This window comes from Carlito syrichta, unplaced genomic scaffold (genome assembly GCF_000164805.1).
Source record: "Carlito syrichta isolate Samal-C Ts95f unplaced genomic scaffold, Tarsius_syrichta-2.0.1 Scaffold302417, whole genome shotgun sequence".
NCBI lineage: Eukaryota > Metazoa > Chordata > Mammalia > Primates > Tarsiidae > Carlito > Carlito syrichta.
In genome coordinates, this window is record NW_007246513.1 from 175804 (window position 1) to 197684 (window position 21881).

Here is a 21881-nt window from a genome sequence, read left to right on the forward strand (position 1 = left end):
GGTGTCTGGGTTAAAGCGGAGGTCGGGGAGCAGATAGTCTGAAGACTGCCTGACTATCCCCCAATGGAGGGGCCCCCTCTCTGGGACGACAGGAGCAGCTGCAGGTTCCTGTAGACGCCGCCACGGGGCAGGACGCTGGGCCACGGCCTTGAGCACAGACAGGAAATGAGCTCAGACCGCTTTTGAGTCAGAGCTGTAGCCTGCACGCCCTTGGATGGCCCGAAGGCGCAGAGCCGGGCGGGGGCCACAGGGCGGCGGGTGCAGGGGGCCGGTACCTGACTCCCGGGTCCTGCCCACCACCGTGGGACTCCAGGGCCCGCTCCCAATGGCGTTGAAGGCCTGGACCTGGACACGGTACTCTGTCCACTCCTCCAGATCCTCAATGGTGTATTCCCGTTCCACGCGGTCCTGGACCACATGGCTGAGTGTCTTGCCGTGGCCATCGCAGCGGCTATACTTGATCCGGTAGCCAACCGACTCTGGGCTTCCGTTGTACTCCATCTCCGGGAGAGGCTGCAGAGAGGCCAGGCCCCCCGTGAGGGAAGAGCTGCCCTGGCACGGCTGGGGGCTTGTGCCCCCTCCTCCAGGGAGCCTTCAGGGTTTCCCCGCCCATTGTCGACCTGTGGGTGTCCCCGTGAGGTGCTTTCGCCGAGTGTGGCTGGGAACGTGTGGCTTTTCTGATGATCCCATCTCCCCACAGGGAGGATGAGGGAGAAGCAGCACCCACTCTTTTCTGTGCTGTGACAAACTTATTACTCTGCCAAGGGAATCGGGCCTTTGAGGGACCCACAAAGGCTGTCTGTCCCTCACATTGATGGCATAGTCACCTCTGACTCTGGTTGTCTCTGCTGCCGGGACACATTAACTGTCTATACACCTGACCTCAGCTCACGTCGGCCCTTGGAGGAGCAAGCATGGGAAGAGGGAACCCGTGGATGGGACACCCGCCAGCAGGAAGTCCTTCTGACCCTCAAACTCCAGTCTCTCCTGCTGCATTCTCGGCCTTCCCTTTCTTGCCTGGATCCCATCGAAAAGACAGATTTATTTCCCAGGCCTCAAGACGAGGCTGGTGGGGCTGCAGGCACCTGTTCAGGGCTGTTTGGATGCACTGGGCGGGGGAGCCTGGGGTCTGCGGCAGGTGCGAACTCAAGGCCTGGCCTCTGCCCATCTTCTGGAAGGCACAGAGCTGGGCGGGACATCCCCACCCCTCGCCTCCCCCATCCTGCTTTCCCGGGGCTCCGAAGGCTCCGCGGTCGGTGGGCTGACCCATTCTATCCCATTCCTCCCTCGGCCCCGGCCTCCCGCTCACCCCGCGCTCCCCGCCTCCTGCCTGCCAGTCCTGCAGACACTTCGTGAGGCCAACCAAAGACCATTAAGACAGCGATCGATGATGGCTTGAGAGCCAAGGTGGGACTTGGACTCACACTCCCGCTCCCCTACCTGCCGAGGAAAGGTAACGGACCATGCACCATTAAGTGGGGCCTGAGAGGTGCCCGGGGCCTGCACTGCACAGAACTGCCTCACTGTCTTTGCTTCAGCCCCTGCCTTTGGCCTTGGACTCTGCCTTTTAGTATCTGGAAATCTTAAAGTGGGATTCAGGAGGGAAGCGGAGAGCCAGGCCAGGGTGGGGGTGGAGGGACCAGGGGCGAGGAGGCAGGAGGCGGTAGGGTCACAGAGGCTGCGTGCAAGGGTGACTGCCCGCGGAGCACTTGGCCGCTGGGCTGGGCCGAGACAGCTCTGCTCTGCGCTGGCTGCCGCTGGCTGCCCTGGGAGAGGGAATGATACTAAGGTTTATAAAGGGCCGGAGAGCCAAGCGCTGTCACAGCCTCCGGCCACTTGCTCCTCCCTTTCCACACACAGGAAAACGTAATAATGGCTTCACTGTGAACCATGCAGAGCGTTTTGCAAGTTGTGTTTGGTAGAACTAGTGAGAGATCATCCGTGGAAACAAAGGAGTTATGTGATCAGGCAGGTCTGGCAAGGTAGAATCAAGCAGGCTCTTTCTATACTTGTGTCCTGGGCTCTCTAAGGAGCGTGGCGTGGGGTGCTGGTCCGCACGCTTACGTGTCTAAGGATTGCGGCTTTGTGGGACCCGTGCTGGGAAACGTGTGACTCCCGTGCAGGGAGTCTGGGGGAGACAGGATGGCTCCCGTCTGCCTGAGGATGAGAAGGCAGCGTGCTCAGTGGGTAGGGCTGTGGATTTTGTGGCTATGGACCCCCGGGTTGGGATCTCAGCCCTGCTGTTCATCACAGGGTGTGGGAGGATGTGGAGACTTGGGCAAGTTATCGGACCTCTCTCTACCTCAGTTTCCTCATCTGCAAAATGGAGACCAGGACCGCTCCACGGCCATAGCCCTGTTGAGGGCATTCAAAGCCTGACTTCGATGACATACTCAGAACAGCAGCACCTGGCAGGTGAGGAGGGCTCAGCATGTGAGTGTTATCACCTTGTGCAGGGTCACTCGTGGTCGTGACCCTTAATACAGCAGCACTGATCTGTGGCACACTCTGTGACTTAGCGTGGTCCCTGAATCCCAGACTCAGTGCTTGGGAGCTTTGTGGCCCTGGGCAAATTCCTAACCTCTCTGAGCCTCAATTCTCTTAGCTGTGATCCTATGAGAGCATCCGATGGAAGAGAAATGTAAACTGCTTGGCACTTGGCCGTGGTCGGTCAACAGCATTTCCTAGCTACTTCACCTCACAGGGTGAAGGTTGGTCCCCAGGCACCTTACCGGGTAAGGAAAGAAGTGGAGAAAAGGGAATAAAGAAAAGAGAAAGGTGCTGGGGGTATTCTGATGGGCGCCGTCTCTGAAGGACCGACCGCTCTGCAGGGTCTGCGGGGGAGACATCCCACTCGCCACCCTCCAGGGAGCCTCACCATCCAGCGTAGCCACAGGCTGGTCTCGCTGGCCGTGCGCAGAGACACATTGGCTGGGGCCATGTCTGGGGGTGCCTGGAGGGTCTGGATCTTTCTGGAAGGCTGACTGGGTGGGCTGGTGCCCACGATGTTCACCTGGCGCATGCGGAAGCTGAGGTGGGAGAAGAGATGAACAGGACCGGGAGGGGGATCCCCAGAGCCGAACCCTGTCCCTGTCCGGGCAGCCCTCCCTGGCCCCGGGGCTGCTGCCCTGGCCCGTCGTGTTACCTGTAGTAGGTGAAGGGGTTGAGGTCCGGCACCTCCATGGAGCGGGCATCGGGTTCGTTGGACAGCTGGTGGACGGGCAGCCACTCCTCTCCCTCCCCGACCACGCCCACCTGGAAAAGGGCGGGACCCTTAGGTCAGCAGGGCCACGAGCAGCGTGCCCTGAGCCCTAGCTCCTAGGGAGCACAAGCTCTGTCCAGGGAAGGTCTTGGTTCAGATCCCAGGCTCACTTGGGAGGCACCAAGTGGGGCCACCATCTTTCCAGGCTCCGAAACATGGCTGCTGGTGTGACTCAGACCTCCTGCACTGGAGTCTCAGAGATGGCTTGCTGCAAACACAGCACTAGGCCCTGCCCTGGACCCAAGCCCAGCAGAATCCCTGGAGGTGGTGTCCAGGAATCTGTGCTTTTAACAAGCTGCCCAGACAATTTGCCCCAACGCCCTGGGGTGCTTCTAAAGACCCAGGTAGCCCCTCAAACCAGCTCAATCTGCACCCACTGGAGGTGGGATTGAAGTGTTGACTGTGCCGATGATTCCTGGGTGCAGCCGAAGTTGAGAGCCATGGGTGCAAAGGGCACAGGCAGCAACCAGGTGTTTTTCCAGGCCAGCCAGGTACCCCACGGGCCCAGGAGGGGATTAATGTGTGTGTGTGTGTGTGTGTGTGTGTGTGTGTGTGTGTGTCTTCACACATGTAGGTGAGATGAAAGGAGAGACACTACGAGAAAGTGTGAGCATTTGGGGTCTGTCTGGCCATGACGGCTGCAAGTGAAATCCACAAGACTGAAACACACGTGCAGTTTTGCAGTCGAGGGCACGGGCTGCCCAGGCCCCAGGGCGGCTCCCCAGTAAGCCTCACCTGAGCCTCTACCAGCCAGCGGGAGATGGAGGTCTTCCCATCGTAGCCCGGCCTGAACTGCAAGGTCACGGAGCGGGGGCCGATATTGGAAATGCCCAGGTTGGTGGGGGGCCCTGGGAGTTCTGGAAAAGGAGAACAGCGTGGGAGAGGAGATCGGGTGAGAGCGGACCCCCACATCGAACAGGACTTTGGGGCGTGGAGGGGCCTGTGTGTCACACAAGTCCTGGGAAAGGTCTGGGAGAAGGAAGGCCAAGGCCTCCGCCCGCCAACATCACAACTTTGTTCCTGTGCCTTAGGGTGCATGCATGATGTTCATGCGGGTGGCTATGACAGATCTGGGGGCCGACGGGGCCCTCCAGGACCCAGAGAAAGCTCCCAGGGCCAGGAAACCTGATCGCGTACGCAGTTCGGGATGTGAGTAGATTGTCACGAGGGGGCCGGGCTGAGAAAATAAACCAAACGGGAACAACCCTTTCCCCTTCCACACACACCCTGAGGAAGGCAAGAGGGATGGGTGGGGACAGGAGGTAGCTCCTATTTTCCATCCAGTAATACTGTGGGCTCTCGGGGCTCAGGCTGAAAGAGCACAGATACCAGAGTCGAACTGTCTGAGTTTAAAGTCAGCTTCACCACTTTCAGGCTGTGTGTCTTTGAGCAAGTTACCTACCTCTCTGTGCTTCTGTGTCCTCCTCTGTCAAGTGGAGATGAAAATGACATCTCCCTCAGGAGGGTTGTTGTGAGGACTGAATGAGTTGATGTGTACAAAGCTCTAGCGCCATGCCCAGTGAACTAGCGGATATTTGTCAGTATGACTGTTACTACCACTGGCGGTCTCCGGAGCTCAGGTACTCCAGCCATCTCCAGGGGCAGGTTGAGGAGTGTTGGCCAGGTCATACAAGCATGGCCTTACTGGTCGGAACGGCACCACATGGTCATCTAGTCCAACTCCCTATCAGTCAGATGGGGAAACCGAGGCACCAAGGGGCCACTTGACTTACTCAAGGCCGCAGAGCTTGGTGGAAGCAGAGCTGAGACCAGACATCAGCCCGCTCTTTACGCCGGGCCCAAGACGATTCCCACCATGCCCTGCCACCTCTCATCAACACTTCCACAGGCTGGTGTCCAAACTGGACTTCCCGGGTGCCATGGGAATTGCTCTCCTGAATGACAGACACCATTGCCTGATGGGGAACCTGGTGTGAAATGGGTAGTGAGGGAGGGGCCAGAGGGGTAAATGAGACAGGGGTGGGGCCTCTGGGGGCCTTTGCCTCTCTGAGAGCCATGAGAAGCAGCAGCAGGAAGCCTGTGGAGACCCCGGCCGGAGGCTAGGATCATGAGAATTCAGCCTACTCTGGAGAAGGCTCTGACCCACGGGCCACGAGGGAGGGGGAGAACCTTGTGGGAATAAAGCCAATATTCCGGAAAGATGAGGGGCCTCTCGGAGGGGATGCCGCTCAGGAGAACCAGAGGCCAGGAGTCCTACCTGAAGCCACCTACCTGGAGGCACCCCAGATGAGATGGTCGAGGCGGACACCTGGCCCTGACCCTTGGAGGTCATGGCGGCCACCTCGATGGTGTAGGTGGTGAGTGCGGTGAGGCCCGTGACACGGTACTCCAGGGTCACATTGGGCAGGTAGTGGGTCACGCGGGTGTTGGTTCGGTTATACTCCTCCCAGGAGATCCGGTACCCTGGCGAGAGCCCCCAGCGGCGGCCTGAGCTTGGAGTGCCCGAAGTTGGCCTTGACCCTCGACTCCACTTCCCACTTCTCCCCTAGGTTGGCTGTCAGACCCACGGCGTGGGCAACGGGGCCCAGGGGGGTGGGAGCTGCCGGCATCATGCCCAGGGTCCCAGGCTTGGCCTCCGTCCCAACTGCTGGTGGGACTGCAGGAGGGAGAGCCATCGGGGCAGCCACCGGGTTTGCAGCCGAAGGCCTGGGGCCCGAGGCTCTGGGATGTGTTAGGGAGAGAAGGCGCCGAGAGCCTCCCTGGGGGTTTCTAACAAAGAGAGGGTTGGCTGGGAGGGTTTGCTGAAAATGAGCTCAGAGGCAGGGGATGGACAAGCTGACCTTTCCCGCCTCCGTCCTACCCTCTGGTTCACAAACTCCGCCGTACCTACCTGTGAGGATGCCGTTCTTCTCTCCGGGCTCTTGCCAGCTGACCTTCAGCGAGGTGTCCAGGATCTCACTGAAGCTTAGATGTCCCACGGGCCCAGGCACTGCATCCCCAAAGCGCCCCCCCCGCCCCCCCAACGCCAGTTAGAGCCAGAGAGAGACCGCCATGTGCACGGTGTTCCGGGGGAGACAAGACCGGGACCACCGCCTGCCCGGAGCGCCCAGCCTGGCTTTGGGTGGGGGGGGGGCGAGGGAGCAGGGGCGGGGTGCTGCCTACCATCCTCATGGGTGCGCACCAGCTGAGGGGTGCTTCGAGGCCCGTCCCCGGGGGTGGTGAAGCACAGCACGGAGGTGAGGTACTCGGTGAACTTCTTCAGGCCGGACACGAAGCCCACGTGGATGCTGTCTTGAAAGTTAGGCCGGGCGGTCACCATGGTAACCTCCTCTTCCTGCGCGGGCTCCCAGGCGATCAGCTGGGGAAAGGTCCGTCATTCAGGCAGGGTAGCAAGGAGGTTCCGGAAGAGGCCAGGCCCTTTCCCACAGGCTGAGCCCACCGACGGACTGGGTCCAGGAGCCCAGGTCCCTGGGGTGACTCCTCCCAGAAAAGGGACAGGCCGTGCAGGGGACCCACAGGCCACTGGAGTTCACTGTGGTGTGCTTCTCCACTTCTGGAGCCACTGAGCCCGTCCAGAGCACCGTGCAGAAGGCTTTCCCCGAGTCTCACGGGAGGCATTGTACCAGGACCGGCTCGGTGCACAGTGAAAATGGGGGATCCCCTTGTTTGAACATTATTCGGAATTTCAAGATGACAGCAGTAGAGCACTGAACCAAGCCCAGGGCCCTGGATGAGAGCACACATTACACAACCACGAAGAGCCGGCCCTGGGTTTTACAGATGAGGAAACTCAGGCTCAGAGAGGCTGAGTCGCTCACACTGTATCACACAGCTGGCATGAGCTGGGCGTTTGCCCTGGAGATCTCCGAGGGTCATTGCCTATGGAGCAGGGAGCTTTAGTTTGTGGGTATCTGTTATCCTCTGACACACCTTCCAAGTTGGGACTTCAGGCTTAAACACCGCCTAGAGGTGGGGCTTCAGCGAGAAAGCCCCATCTGGATCCCCATCACTTTCTCTCCAGTCTCCGCTGCTCACACCCCACTGCCAGTCGCCTACGCCCTGCTTCCCTCCCGCCTTCTCGCCCTCTCACCTCGCGCTCCGGCTTCCTGGGCCTGTCATCTGTCTCCAGCAGTGACAGCTGGCTTCAGAGATTTCCTCATTTATTTGAAGTTGATTAAATAGCAATTAATGGTGAAAAGCAACACTTGATGGGTTTTAATAAGTACGAGTATTTATAGATATAAAACAATACCGTGCCAATGTCTCCCGATTAACTCACGCCTGTGACAATGCTTAATCTTCTGCTTTTCATGGCCGTGTGTTTATAAAGGCTGTTTTGAAATTTAATTGGTATTGTGGAAAGATAGCCTATAGCAAGTTAATTAGACACTAATTAGGCCCTAAAAATACTAAACAGAAATACTAAGTGGCATTTAATAAGTATGTTAAATATCCTCCTTATTTTGGTTATCTTGTTTCATAGCAATTAAATTGCCCAACTTCTTTGGAGTAGATTAAGAAACAAGTTTAATGTTTTAATTTAATTTAATTAATGTAAATTTGAATTAATTATGCTGTTAGAATTAATTGTGTGGTGTGTTCCCCAGCAAGCGTAAAATCTGGGTAAATATTATTTTATTGGACTTAGGCCAATTACAATCACTACCATTTTCTAAAAAAAACAAAGGAGAAAGTCTTTATAGGCATCTTAAGACAGCATCACCGGGCCTTGCCCACAAAAAGGACCCTGAAAAAGTGCACAGGGTAGTGGGTTGTGGGGTCAGGATATTGACTTCATCGTCCTATGGTTCCACACTCCACACCTGGAGCCCAAGATGCAGCAGGGCCATGGCTTTCTGTGGCCTCTTCAGAGGATTCACTCTGGATGTGAGTCACTTGGCCTTCTCTTGCACCTGAAGAAGAGGAGGCTGAGAGATGAGAGGCCTTCCTCTCAGGGACAGGGAGAGATCGGAGAACGCCTTTTGTATTATCTATTGCCCCGAAGGGGTTGGTCTCTGGCCGTCGACGGAAACTCAGTGCTCAGGTAAACCACATCAGGGCTTCGGTCTGCTGAGCTCTGCCTATGTGTCTAAAGCTGGTGTAAGTCCATCCCTGACCAGTCCCGTTCGTTCATAACAATGAAGAGCAGATGGACATCTCTGCCCTACGCCGTCACAGAAAAGTAAGCCGAGATTCAGGAAGGCTGAGGACCTCACACATGGACCCACCAGGAGCTGGCGCCAGATGTGTGGACCCTGAGACCTTCGTGATGACCTCTGCCTCTCGCAGGGACACAGACTGGGCGAGGCTTGAGGGCTTCTTGGTGATGTCTTGGGGCCCTCTCCTCATTAGTTGGGGTCAGTGTCGATGAGCCCTGTTCGGACCTTGGTCTCAGATTTGGAGAAGACTGAGCTCCCCTGAGCAGGGCTGGGGTGTGTTCTGGGGAATGAGCACAGACCCGGGTTCCTGGGACACGCCATTTCCCCTTAGAGAGCAGAGGACCTCGTGCCTGAGCGGTGGGGTTGCCGGTGGCGGGGGTGGAGGCACAGACTGCGCAGCCAGCGTGGAGAAGGAGGGCGCAGTCAGTAGTCCGCAGTCCGTAGTCTGCACCCTTGAACCTGAGCCCAGCTCTGTCACTTAACATGTGACCCAGGGAAAGTTACCAACCTCTCTGAGCCTCAGGCAGTTCTAGGGGACAGTCATCACGGTCTCGCAGGGTTGCAAGGAGCAGACAAGTAACGTGCTCCCGTCCCTGGTGGGGACCATACTTCACAGGGCTTGGAGTGTGGGGTGGGTGTGCGGCCTCCCACCGCTGGAGAGACATAAAGGGAGGAGACACTTTCCCTCTCCATCTCCCCTCTTCGATCTCTCTACCTCTTTTCACATGCGTGGGTTCACACACAACAACATGGAAAGACGTGTAAGAAACCCATGGCAGTGGCTATTAGAGTGGGGGGAGTTTAGAACCAGGCAGATGGGAAATTGGGGCGAGCCAGAGGCTTTCTGCTATATGTTTATTATTTTTCATTCTTTGAATCTTATAAATATATTTTGTTTAACAGTTAAATAAAAAATAAATCAAACAAGAGGTACTTGAAAATAGTAGAAAAATGTCAGACACATTTATGCTTTGACTCAACAATTTCATTTCTAGAAATCTAGTCCAAAGCTATACTGAGAAAATAGAACTGTATGCACAAAGCCACTCACTGCAGAAAGGATGTTTGTAGTAGTCAAAGGCTGGAAACAATCAAAATGTTATCACTAGGGGGCTGGCTGACTAAACTATGGGAGGTCACACGATGGCATATGATACAGGTGTAAACAGGAGCAAGAAATGTCTCTACACACTTCTACTGGCTGATCGCCAGGTTATATTGCAAAACAATAAGAAGAAAAAGAAGCAAGGTTCAGAGAGTGTGGAAAGCACATCATCTTTCTTTCTTGTTTTGTTTTTTTAAATGAAAACCATTTATTTAGCTCACACTTTTTTTTCTGAGTCAAAGTCTCACTCTGTCACCCAGGCTGGAGTGCAGTGGCATGCTCCCGGTCCCTGCAGCCTCAACCTGCTGGGCTCAGGCAATTCTTCTGCCTCAGCCTTCCAGGTAGCCGGAACTAGAGGCATGCACTACCACGCCTGGCTAATTTTTTGATTTATTGTAGAGACAAGGTCTCACCAAGTTGCCCAGTCTGGTCTCAAGCCTGCGGGCTCAGGCAATCCTCTTGCCTCAGCCTCCCAGAGTGCTGGGATTATAGACTTGAGCCACTGCACCCAGTCCACATCATCATCTTTCTAACAAGGAGAGGTTGTGCATTATGGAGCACATTCAGCCATGCCTCGGATTACATGAGGGTGGGGGAGGGGAACTGGTACCCAAACCCACAGATGCTCAAGTCCCTGATAGAGAATGGGTAGTATTTGCAGAGAACCTACATACATCCTCTGGTGTACTTAACTTTTCTCTGGATTACTTCTTGATAATATCGGATACAATGTAACTACTGTGTAAATCGTTGTTATACTGCATTGTTTAGGGAATAACAACAAGAAAAAACAGTCTGTACATATTCAGTACAGGCATGATTTCTTTTTGAATGTTTTTTATCTGAAGTGGGTTGAATCCATGAATGTGGAACCCATGCCATGGATAAGACAGCCCTGCTCCATTTGTGTATATAATAAAATGGAAGGAAAAAACCAAACCAAACAACCAAACAAAAAGCAATCGAACTCATGCTTTAAGCAAGAGGCCCAGGGTTCAAGCTGATTTTCCCCGCATTGGTTTTGTAGACCTGAGTTTGGAATCATGTAAATATTCTACATAATTATTGAACAAAATAAAACTAAAAAATCAATCCCTAAAAACTGAAAGAAAAAAAATGAAGCAAATGAACTGAACAGAGTATTGGAGTTGCAGCAAAATTATGGAGAGTGAAACAATTTCAAAAGACTTTGCAGCACGATGATGTGAAGTGCATCCCTAGAGGGATACACTTAAGAACAAAATGAACTGTAAATAATTGGAAACTGTTTTCAGTAATCATAGTGTTGATAGTAATCTCAAACTGTTGTGTGTCTTTGTGGGATAAAGCAGGTGGGTAAATATATTGGCGTATAAACTGGATTTTCAGCATGGAGAAAAGAGATACAGACAGAAGACCAATGAGTTTATGAAAAAGTGTATAAGTTGTGAAATGGAATAGAAAGTATCTGTATCTATTTTATCTTTAAAAAAGGATTTCCTAGTTATCCATTAATAGAACCTAGAAACAGCAACAATTCCTGGAGTGAGGAGCACCTTGAGTGACCAGATTATGGTATCTAACTCTCATTTCCTAGTAAGAGGAACAAGAGCTCCTAGAAGAATTGGCTGGTCCCTGGCACAGTTTAGGGAATATGTATATGTAGTTTACAACTTCTTGCCATACCAGATTGCAAGGAAGTTGTCAGAGACTACTGGGACCATGTCAAGAGGACTCTTCAATCAAGTTGAAGAGGCCAATGATGGGTCGAATTTGGCATCAATAATAATGGGCCTGGGGGTGGTGGTTTATACTTGTAGTCCTATCGTTTTGGGAGGCAGGGGTGGGAGAATTGCTTGAGCCTAGGAGGACAAGGCTGCACTGAGCTATGATTGGACCAATGCACACCAGCCTGGGCGACAGCACGAGACCCTGTCTTTACAAAAATTAAAATGAAAAATATCATAGGATAAAAAAGAATAATAATGGTAGTGAATTGAAACATATCAGATGTGTTTTTTTTTAAAAATCCTTAGGTATAATAGTATAACCCAAACCAAAACAAAGGAACTGATTCATTATCCAGAGAATTGGCAACAAAAAGAAACAAACTGAGCATTTACCCTGCTTTTCTGAGATGAACTGAACCTTCAGGAAACTAAAAAGTTGACAGAAGGAAAATTTTTTTTTAAAAAAGCATTTCAGCTAATAAATCAAGAAGAAATGACAATATCTGCCTACCCTCATTGTATAGTCCTTACTGGAATAATAGCTCCAGACACAAGGACTGTCTGGTCGACACCACAGTGAGAGGGAGACAGCCGGATTTTGTGCCTTCTCAATGCCATCGAGGAAGTAATATTTTGAAAAGCAAAAATCATCAAACCTGAGTCTGATTAGCCTCTAGCTTTAAGTTCCAATTTACTGCAAATACAGTGTTCAGAGGTATGTGCTCAATGACCCCGCAGGGATGCAATCAGCAAAATCCAGACTGTGGAAAATTCTCTAGGACAAATGACTAAGTTTCCTCACCAAATAAATTACATGGAAAAAAAAAGGGGAGAGCAGAAGAGAAAATCTACAGATCAACCGAGACCTAAAAAAACCCCCAACCAACGACCATTGCATGAGCTTCATTTAGATCCTAAAGCAAGTAAACCAACGAGTAACAGAAATTATGTGGCCATCAAGGCAATCTGAAGGCTGACTGGATATCCGATGATATGAAAGGCACTGTTGATATTTTTAGGCATGATAATGATAATGTGGCTATTGTGGTCTTGTTTTAAATAGCGACCTCATCTATACTATTTCTCTGTGGAAACATTTACGGATGAAATGATACAGAGCCTAGAATTTGCTTCAAAATATTCCAGGGAAGTACTGAAAAAAAAATTGTCTTTTTTATAATTCGATTATTTTATAATTAAGAATATAATATTCTTTCCTTCCTTCCTTCCTTCCTTCCTTCCTTCCTTCCTTCCTTCCTTCCTTCTCTCTCTCTCTCTCTCTCTCTCTCTCTCTATCTCTTTCTTTCTTTTGAGTCTGGGTCTTATTCTGTCACCCAGGCCGGAGTGCAGTGGCACAATCACAGCTCACCAAAGCCGAGTAGCTGGGACTCCAGGCATGCACCACCCCAACCGGGCTAATTTAAAAAGATTTTTTTTTTTGTAGAGATGAGTTCTTGCTATGTTCTCAGGCTAGGGATGGCTTTCTTTTTAATGTAAGGAAAGGTGCAGGCTCTGGTTTGAATCTGAGTTTTGCTTTGACCTTGTCACTTTGTGTGACCTTGAATGGGTGACTTCCCTCTCATGCCTCAGTTTCTTTCTCCATTACATGGGGTGACGAAAATAATGCTTACTTCTTAGGGAGCTTGTGCCACTTGCACGAGACAAGAGCCTATGTGGAGCGTTGAGCATGCTGCCTGGCATGGAGAAAGTGCCCCAGAAGTGTGAGCTTTCCTTACTCTTCCCCTGGCTCCTGTGGTCAAAACATCTGGGTAATTAATTCCTGCTGACCTTCATGGAGCAGCTACTGGGGGGCTGGGAACCCACAGGACCTGGGAACCTGGTGGCCTCCGCAGTCTCCTTCTGCTCTGGTTCACCATGGGCCATTACCCTAACTGTCCTGGCCACTGGCTGGCCTTCCTGGCCCTTGGGGGGCTGTTTGCCTTCCAAGTTTGTAGCTCAGCCCTCCCACATGTAGAATAAAACTGCTGCTTGGAATTGGCAGCAGGAGGATATCTCCCTGTTCCCAACCCAGCTCCTCTGCTCCTCAAAATGCTGGCCTCCCATCCCTCCCTGCCTCCCCCCAGAGTCCCAATTAGGAGACTTCTAGCCAGCGAGTGCGCTGAGCATTCAGCTGTAGCTCCCTGCCCAGGAAAGTGCTGCCTGGCCTTGGGTTCGCCGCCTTTCCTGGAGTGACGGCACCAGGGCTGGGGTGGATCTGGGATGGACCTGGCCCTGGACCATCCCTCCTTTCTTTGCTTGAAACATCGGCAGAAATTCTCTTGGTGATCCAATCCCCGGCCCTTCCTGTCCAGCCTCCTCCAACATGGAGGAAGGAGGGCTGAGTCCTAGAATTAATCTCGGTGGTGGTAAGCATGGTGCAGAGGGGTCACCAGATCCCTGGGCTCAAGCCCTGCTGCACTTTTCCCTTCACAGCTGGCTTCCCCTCAGATGCCTCCATTCCCACATCTGGAGGGAGCGGACGGCACTCTGCCATCTGCTCCCCGTTGCTGGGACAGGCACTACCCCTTGAAAACAGGGTCGAACTCTCACTCTGTGATCTGTCTTCTGTTCCCTTAGGGAAGGCCTCACAAGACTGGAATGAGAGGAGAGACCCAGGCCCGGGGCCCAGAGTCTACGATACAAGTCAGGATGGCTGAAAAGTCCTGGCGTTTAGCATAGTGACGATTACAGCATACATGCTACCACTACGACGACTGCTATTACTATTATTATTTGCTGTGGGCTATGTCCCTGCAAATTTAATATGATGAAGCTCTAACTTCCAGTTCCTCAGAATATGACTGCATTTGGGGACCTTTACAGAGTTAATTAAAGTTAAATGAGGTCATTGGGGTAAGTCTGAACCCAGTATGCTGGGTGTTCTTATAAGAAGAGGACATTTGGATGCAGACACAGAGATAAGATGGACATCTACAAGCCAAGGAGAGAAGCCTCAGAGGAACCAACCCTGTCTTGACCTTGTACTTCCATCCCTTAGAACTGTGAGAAAAGACCTTCCCTCCCTCCCTCCCTCCGTCCCACCCTCCCTCCTTTCTTTCCTTCTCCCCTCTTTCCTTCCTCTCTGTCACCCAGGCTGGAGTACAGAGGCATGATCTTGGCTCAGCACAGCTTCTACCTCCCGGGCTCAGGCGATCCTTCTGCCTCAACCTCCTGAGTAGCTGGGACTACAGATGCGTGCCACCATGCTCAGCTGATTTTTTGATTTGTTGTAGAGATGAGGTCTCACTATGTTGCTCAGGCTGGCCTTGAAATCCTGGGCTCAAGCAATCCTCCCCGACCTCCCAAAGTGCTGGGATCCCAGGAGCGAGAAACCACACCTAGCCAGAAAATACATTTCTGATACTGAAGCCACCCAGGCTTACGGTGGCACTTACGGCGGCCTAGCAAATGCACGCACCACCACCACTACTACTAAAATCATTTCTGAAGGCTGATTATGTGTTCGTCATCGTGCTGAATAAATGACAAATATTCCCCTATTTCATCCTCACACAACCCTAAGAAGCAGGTATTACTCCATCTTCACCTGTGCACAGAGTAGGTGCTCAGTAAATATTGATCAAAGGGCTGAAGCTCAAACGTGCTAAAGAACGTGTCCAGGCAGCCAACAAGAGCAGAGCTGGGCTTTAACCCAAATCTGTCTGAGCCCAATCTTGGGCTCTTCACCACACACTTTGTGGGGTCAAGTACAGTCCGAGAAGACACTTCCAAGCAGGAGGCCTGTTAGAGCCAGGATGAGGTGATAAGAAGTGGATACAGGGCTTTTCGGCTGGGGCCATGGCTACCCTCAGGTTTCCCGGACCCGAAATAAGCTGGGTTTTGTTTACAACCCACGCTAAAAAGGTTCTGGGCCGCCGTCCCCATGGTCTGTGTGTGGCCTTGGAGAAAGCCCGTGTGCCTCTGTGTCTGTCATGTGTTCTGGGCCTGGCTCAAGCCGATGATTTCAGAAGCAGGTGGGGATTCCCTCCCGCCCCTGCCCTCACCTTCCCCCCACCCCACAGCCGCCTTCATCCCACAGAGAAGCTGCCTCCTCTTGGGCCAGGCGAGGCCCCACGTACCTTGTAGCCCTGGTTGATGCCGTTGATGAACTGGGGGCTGGGGGCGTTCCAGGTGAAGCGAATGGTGGTAGAATTGGTGGCTTCCGCGTGCACGTTGCCCGGAGGGACCGTGGGGACTAGAGGAGAGCAGAGAACAGGGTGGGGTGCAGAGCTCTGTGGGTGTCCCTTGCCCAGTTCAGCAGGGAAAACACAGACCTCCCCACTGCCCCCTCACTGTGTAGACTTAAGATGACCTCTTACTGTCTCTGGTTTCGTTTGGGCTTGGTAACACTTGAACCACCCTCTCACAGGGGTCCGGTAAATAAAAGCAATGGAAATGAAAAATGCTTGGGATGGCTCTCAGGTGCAACAGCCCATGTAGGTTTTTTCATGATTCAGTTAACGTGAACTTTGCAGAAGGTCCCCAGATGCCCGAAGGCCCTGGCTCTCACCAAGCCAGCCGGGCCAAACCAACCCCATCTTCATCTTCCCCTCAGTCCGTACACCCTGTGGGGTAGGTGGGCACCAGGTGGTGGCTCCAGCCTCACAGTGCAATAGCGGGGCCTGCTGAGCACAGGACACACGGGCCGTGGTTCTCAGGACTGGGTCGGCAAGGGGCCCGACAGGCACGGAGCATGCCAGGCACAAGGTCCAACAGGCAAAGGACGCGGCAGGTACATGGCCCCACTGGCCACAAGGCCTGATAGGAATGGGGCCCGACAGGCCAAGAGCCTGGCAGGTACAGGGCCTGACAGGCCAAAGGTGGGACAGGCAAACGGCCCGACGACGGGCAAAGGGCCCAACAGGCAAAGGGCCCGACCAGCCTGGGATCCAGGAAAAAGGGAAGCACCTACTGGTCTGAGGACAGTCTCTACCCACCTCCCTGCAGTGTCCACTCGGTGACTTTGCTGCTGTAGACACCTAACCCGGCACTGTTGTAGGCGGCCACCTCGATCTCGTAGTTGGTCCAGATGATGAGATCTTCTAGCAGCAGGTTGTTGACATCAGCATCTGTGATGTTTTTAAACTGGTACCCAACAGGCAGTCCAGCTAGGCAGTATCTGAGGGGAAGGTGGGGGGGGGGTGCAGAGGATTCAGACTCAGCTCACCAGGGCATTCTTTAAAGGTCAGCAGAACTTTCCACGATGGTGGAACGCTTTGCATTTGTGCTGCCTAACAGGATGGTCGCTAGTGCATGCAGTTGTTAGCGCAATTAAGGAACTGCATTTGAGTTTGATTTATTATTCATTTGTTTGCTTGCTTATTTGTTTGAGTCAGGGTATCACTCTGTCTTCCAGGCTGAAGTACAGTGGCACAATCACGGCTCACCACAACCTTTACCTCCTGGGCTCAGGTGATCCCTCTGCCTCAGTCTGCCTAGTAGCTGGGACTACAGGCATACACCACCATGCCTGGCTAATTTTTTGAATTTTTTTGTAGAGATGAAGTCTCACTATGTTACCCAGGCTGGTCTCGAACTCCTGGCTTCGAGCACTCCTCCCACCTTGGCCTCCCAAAATGGTGTGATTACAGGTGTGAGCCACTGCACCTGGCCTGATTTATTTTTAACTACAGTTGACCCTTGAACAGCATGGGATTAAACTATATAGGTCCTCTTTGATGCTGATTTTTTTTCAATAAATATAGGAACTTTTTGGGAAATTTGCGACGATTTAAAAAAACTCATGGATGAACCACATAGTCTAGAAACACTGAAAAAAATTAAGAAAAAGGTATGTCATCATTGCTTAAAATATACATGTTAATCGACTGCTTATGGTATTGGTAAGGCTTCTGGTCAACAGTGGCTGTTAGTAGTTACATTTTTGGGGGAGTCGAAAGTTATATGTAGGTTTTTCAACTGCTTGAGGGGTTGGATCCCACAAGCATCGCATTGGTCAAGGGTCAACTGCGGTTTAAATAGCTAGGGGTGACTAATGGCTACCTTACTAGATAGTGCAGGTCTAGGAATGTGTCTGGACTATTCTTTTTGACAGGGAAGAACAGGATGGGCCGACTAACCGGGGACACTGAGAGTCCTTGGGGCAGCTCTCACAGGTCTCGAGAGGTCATTGACGGGGAGTAGTCCCTGAAGGTCAGGCTCATTTTCTTTCTCCCTCTGGTTAGTCACTCATGCAGGTGGACTGAAATGCCTGGGATTGTCTACTCTACCTGTTTCTACCTCCACTGGGAAAAAGGACGCAAGATACTGAAATGGGATCTGTACAAGTAAATTTGGGGGCATTATATATATGGAAGATGGATAACTCATTGGGAACCGCGGTGCGTGCAGACCTTAGAGTCTAACTATTGGAAAATGAGGAACCCCAAAGGATGCTGATGAATCACGATCCTAGAGTAGTGGTTCTCTAAACCTTCGTGTACACCACCATCTCCTGGAAGACTTTTACAAACGAAGACTGCTGGACCGGTCCCACAATGTTTCTAGTTCCATAGGTCTTGGATGAGACTTGAGAATTTGCATTTCTGACTAGCTCTCAGATTAGGCTGACGCTGTTAGTTCAGGGACCACACTTTGAGAACCACTCCCCTTCAGGGTTTACCAAAAACCTGTAACAAAATCAACTGATAATGGGGCCGTCAAGTCAATGATCATGCCTTCCACGTTTGGAGAATTCCAACGCTGTGAGGTGCACATGGGTAGGAACGAGACATGAAGTTGCCTAGCATTTTGCAACCAGAGGGAATCTGGAATATCGATGACACTTCTCAGTAACTTCAAATACCATGATGATTTGAGTTCATGAATATCGCATTTTAGTGATCCTTTATAGCCCTCTTCTGGGTCACTAGCAAAGTAGCAAAATGAGCTTCATTTTCCAGTAGGCGCCAAAGAAATTTCACTTTTCTTTCTTTTTCTTTTTTTGTGAGCTGGGATCTCACTCTGTCACCCAGTCTAAAGAGCTGTGGCAGGATCATGGCTCACCATAGCCTCAACCTCCTGGGCTCAAGCGATCCTTCCACCTCAGCCTCTTGAGTAGCTGAGACTACAAGCATGTGTCACCACACCTGGTGAATTTTTGCTTTTTTTTTTGGTAGAGAGGAGGTCTCGCTATGTTGCCCAGGTTGGTCTCAAACTCCTGGCCTCAAGCAATCCTCCTGCCTCTGCCTCCCAAAGTGCTGGCTAGCAGGTGGGAGCCACCATGCTCAGCCAGAACTTCCATTTTTTCAACTAATTCTTCACCTGTTGGCTTCTCCACGCATGATCTATCTTGAGAGGAATCTGTCTGCAAAGTCCTATCCTTGGTGTCCCAGGTGGCTGGCCCCGTGAGTAGTTACCCCTTTCTTCCATCTCCCTGCAGGCCTAGTCCCACATCAGTCCTGACCTACGGCCGGCTTGCCCTCCCCTGTAGCCTTCTGGTGATCACACAGTAGCTCCTCTCTCAACCATGCCTGCTGGGTTTCCAGGCTCTCCCTGCCGGAAGTTCCTTCTAGGTGCCCAGCCTAAATTCTTCCTCCCATGGTCCAGGCGTTTCTAGTCTCCCGGTCCTTGTCAGATGGTTTCCTAACCCACTCCTGCTCCTGCCCCACCCCTTCCCTTGAGCTGGGGCTCCTGTCCCCAGGGTGGGGGACACCTACCTGATGACGTAGCCCTTGAGGAGTCCGTTCTGGTGGCTCTCTGGAGGCGGCTGCCACTGGATCATGATGGACTGATTGGTCCGGCCACTGGCAATGACATTCTGGGGCGGGGCCGTGGGGGGCTCCTCGGGGAGGGAGATCCTGGATCAGAGAACAATGTTCTTATTCTTGGGGGGAAACGCAGGAGTTTAACGGGATACGGGGAGGCCAAACCCTGCCCTACTCTGTCCTCCGTGAGGTTCTGCACCATTGTTGTGTGTTTTCCGGCAAGCCACTCAGCCTCTCTGAGCTTGTTTTTGTCAAGGGATTACAGTAAAGCCCTACCTGTCTGCCTGACAAGACTGGTTGTGGCTCAAATGATACAGTGTGTGTATGTCTTTTAAAAAACACCATAAGGCAACAAAAGTGTCTATTTTTTGGGTGCAGGTATGGGGTATGGGCCTCGGTTTCCCGCTTGTCAAAGAAGCCACTTTGGGGGGCCACTGAGGTCACAAGTGTTCAAGTGTTTTGAAGGGGGTGTTAAGCAGCCAGGCCCCAGTCGCCCGCTGGTGGTGAGCTTTAACGAGGCCTCCCTTCCTGGCCAGCGAACCCGGGCCAGGAGCAGGGCGGGCATGGGGTGTGGGTGAGACAGCCACGAGCAGCCACTCGCCTGCAGGAGCCACACGCTGTGGCATTCCTCCCCCGGCATCGCTGGGGGACGGGGTGTTCTGTCTCAGAGTATTTTTCACATCACTGACATGTATCCATTAGAAACAAAAGTTAATTATTTTTGATGGATGTCTTTTCCTTTTTGTTGATTTTGATGTTTGCGCTTTCTGATGGATAGCTTTCCAAAGCACACCACGCACTCCTGTGTTTTTGCAACGGCTGCAGTAAGGGGGCTGGACTTCTTCTTGGTGACTCCAGAGGCTGTTAGGATGAAGACTCACTGGGAAGAAGGATCCGTCCACACAGCACAGGGCAGGGCAGGAGAGGTTGCAGGGTGGCTTCCCCCGCACTTTGAGTCTCTCTGTTATTGGCATCTTGTGCTTCCAGGTGGGCTGGGTCTGTTCATCTGGTCACTTCCTGTCCTACCTCTAGAGGTCCAAGTGTGGCCTGGTATACAGTAGGTGCTCAATAAGCAGTGAGTAAATGCATTCTCCTGTACCCACTCTCCATGCTGGGCTGTCACCTACGGCCGGCTTGCCCTTCTCCGTAGCCCTCTGGCGATCACACAGTAGCTCCTCTCTCAACCATGCCTGCTGGGTTTCCAGGCTCTCCCTGCCGGAAGTTCCCTCTAGGTGCCCAGCCTAAATTCTTCCTCCCACGGTCCAGGCGTTTCTAGTCTCCTTGTCAGATGGAGGAGGGCCTGCCGCGAATCTGCAGTTTCCTAACCCACTCCTGTTCCTCCCCCACCCCTTCCCTTGAGCTGGGGCTCCTATCCCCAGGGTGGGGGACACCTAGAGGGAACTGCTCCCCACCGTGAGTGTCTTGACCCCAGCGGTATCACCCTGGTGAAAGCTAGAGAGACCCAGGCTTACTGGAACTGTGGCAAAACCACAGTGATTGATTTAAGACGGGGTCTTCTCATAGGCACCTAAAAAAGAGCCCAGAGACAGTGTTGGTGTCTGTGATGTGTCACCCTGACCTCTCGCACGATGGCTCCTTTCCCAGGAAAGGTTCTCCCCGGCTGGGGTGGAAAGAATTCGCCTTCTGCACACATGGGTATCACAGTGGGATGTTTCGAGACGGATTACCGGCTGTTTTTATTCTATTTCCATCATTTTCTAAAAGCGTTGTGGGCTCCCCAGACTGGCCTGGCACCGTGCAGAGTGCTGGCTGTGGGGCTCTGTGGAGTCCTGGCACCCTCGGCAGCTTCTCGTCCGCTCAGTGAGGCTGCAGCCATTGGAGCGTGGAGAGCTGAGGTGAAGCTTTGAACTTGCACGGCTCATAATTTCGGGAATGGTGCCTTTGGTCAGTGCTCACCCCGTGCTCCTGTGCTTTACCTACCTGCGTCCTCTCATTCCACCATTAAAACACTCCCAGAACTGTGAGTCCACTTCTACAGAGGAGAGGCTGAAGACCAGTGGGGCAGAGACACGGAGCCCAAAGCCCACCACGGCGGCTCAGGTGCAGCCCCACCCCCAGCTGGAGTCCCCGAGAGGCCCCCGGAAGAGTAGCCACTGCCCTCACCTCTCTGTATCCTTGCTGAACTGTCCCTTCCCCACATCGTTGACAGCACAAAGACGGAACTGGTAGGAGCGGGCGGGAACCAAGCCCTTGACCGTCACCGAGGTGGCTTCGGGGTCCACACTGGCTAAGAGGATGGTCCAGGGGGCATCTGCAGGGGCAGAGAATGGAGGCAGAAGTGGGCATCTTGGGGTGAACAGAGCATGTTTCTCACTCCCCACTCCCAGCAGGGGTCCCGCCTCATTGATGCTGGCAAGGGGGACCTCCCTGGCTTGTTCCAGGAGGCCCGCCCTGTTATTCTTCTAGGTCCCATGAGCCCGTGTGACCCTGGGGCATGGGACTGAAGGGTACTGGGAGGAAGCAAGGTCTCATGGGAATGCATCTCTCACGAGATGCATTCATCTTTTCCACCCTCAAATTGATGAGTTCTTGGTGAACCGTGTTTAAAACACGGTTCAGATTATGCCTGCTTATTTTAGAGTTCACAGCTCTGGGACTTGGAGATTTAAAAAACAAAATAAATAAAAATAGAGTGGGCAAATGCCTGTTATCTCAGCACTTTCGAAGGCCGAAGCGGGAGGACGGTTTGAGCCCAGGAGTTTGAGACCAGCCTGGGCAGCATAGCTAGACCCCATCTCTATTTTTTTTTTTTTTTTTGAGTTGGAGTCTCACTCTGTCGCCCAGACTGGAGTGCAGTGGCCGCTCCCGGCCACCGCAGCCTCGACCTGCTGGGCTCCGGCGATCCTTCCGCCTCAGCCTTCCAAGTAGCTGGAACTACAGGTGCGTGCTACCACGCCCCGCTAATTTTTGATTTATTGTAGAGATGAGGTCTCGCCTGCCCAGGTGGGTCTCGAACCC

The 21881-nt window shown here is 52.7% G+C and overlaps 1 protein-coding gene across 1 annotated transcript in view; it reads right to left on the minus strand.

Moving 5' to 3' along the window:
• SDK2 (sidekick cell adhesion molecule 2) overlaps positions 1 to 21881 on the minus strand; it is a 189974-nt gene that overhangs the window by 47682 nt on the left and 120411 nt on the right. Inside the window, exons 18-28 of the mRNA XM_021711624.1 lie at positions 21027 to 21174; positions 18855 to 18995; positions 16134 to 16315; positions 15276 to 15391; positions 6386 to 6581; positions 6114 to 6212; positions 5495 to 5686; positions 3998 to 4119; positions 3146 to 3255; positions 2879 to 3029; positions 276 to 513 (exon numbers count right to left, since the gene is read on the minus strand). Of these exons, the coding sequence (XP_021567299.1) occupies positions 276 to 513; positions 2879 to 3029; positions 3146 to 3255; positions 3998 to 4119; positions 5495 to 5686; positions 6114 to 6212; positions 6386 to 6581; positions 15276 to 15391; positions 16134 to 16315; positions 18855 to 18995; positions 21027 to 21174 (1695 nt within the window). The remainder of the gene's footprint in view (positions 1 to 275; positions 514 to 2878; positions 3030 to 3145; positions 3256 to 3997; positions 4120 to 5494; positions 5687 to 6113; positions 6213 to 6385; positions 6582 to 15275; positions 15392 to 16133; positions 16316 to 18854; positions 18996 to 21026; positions 21175 to 21881) is intronic.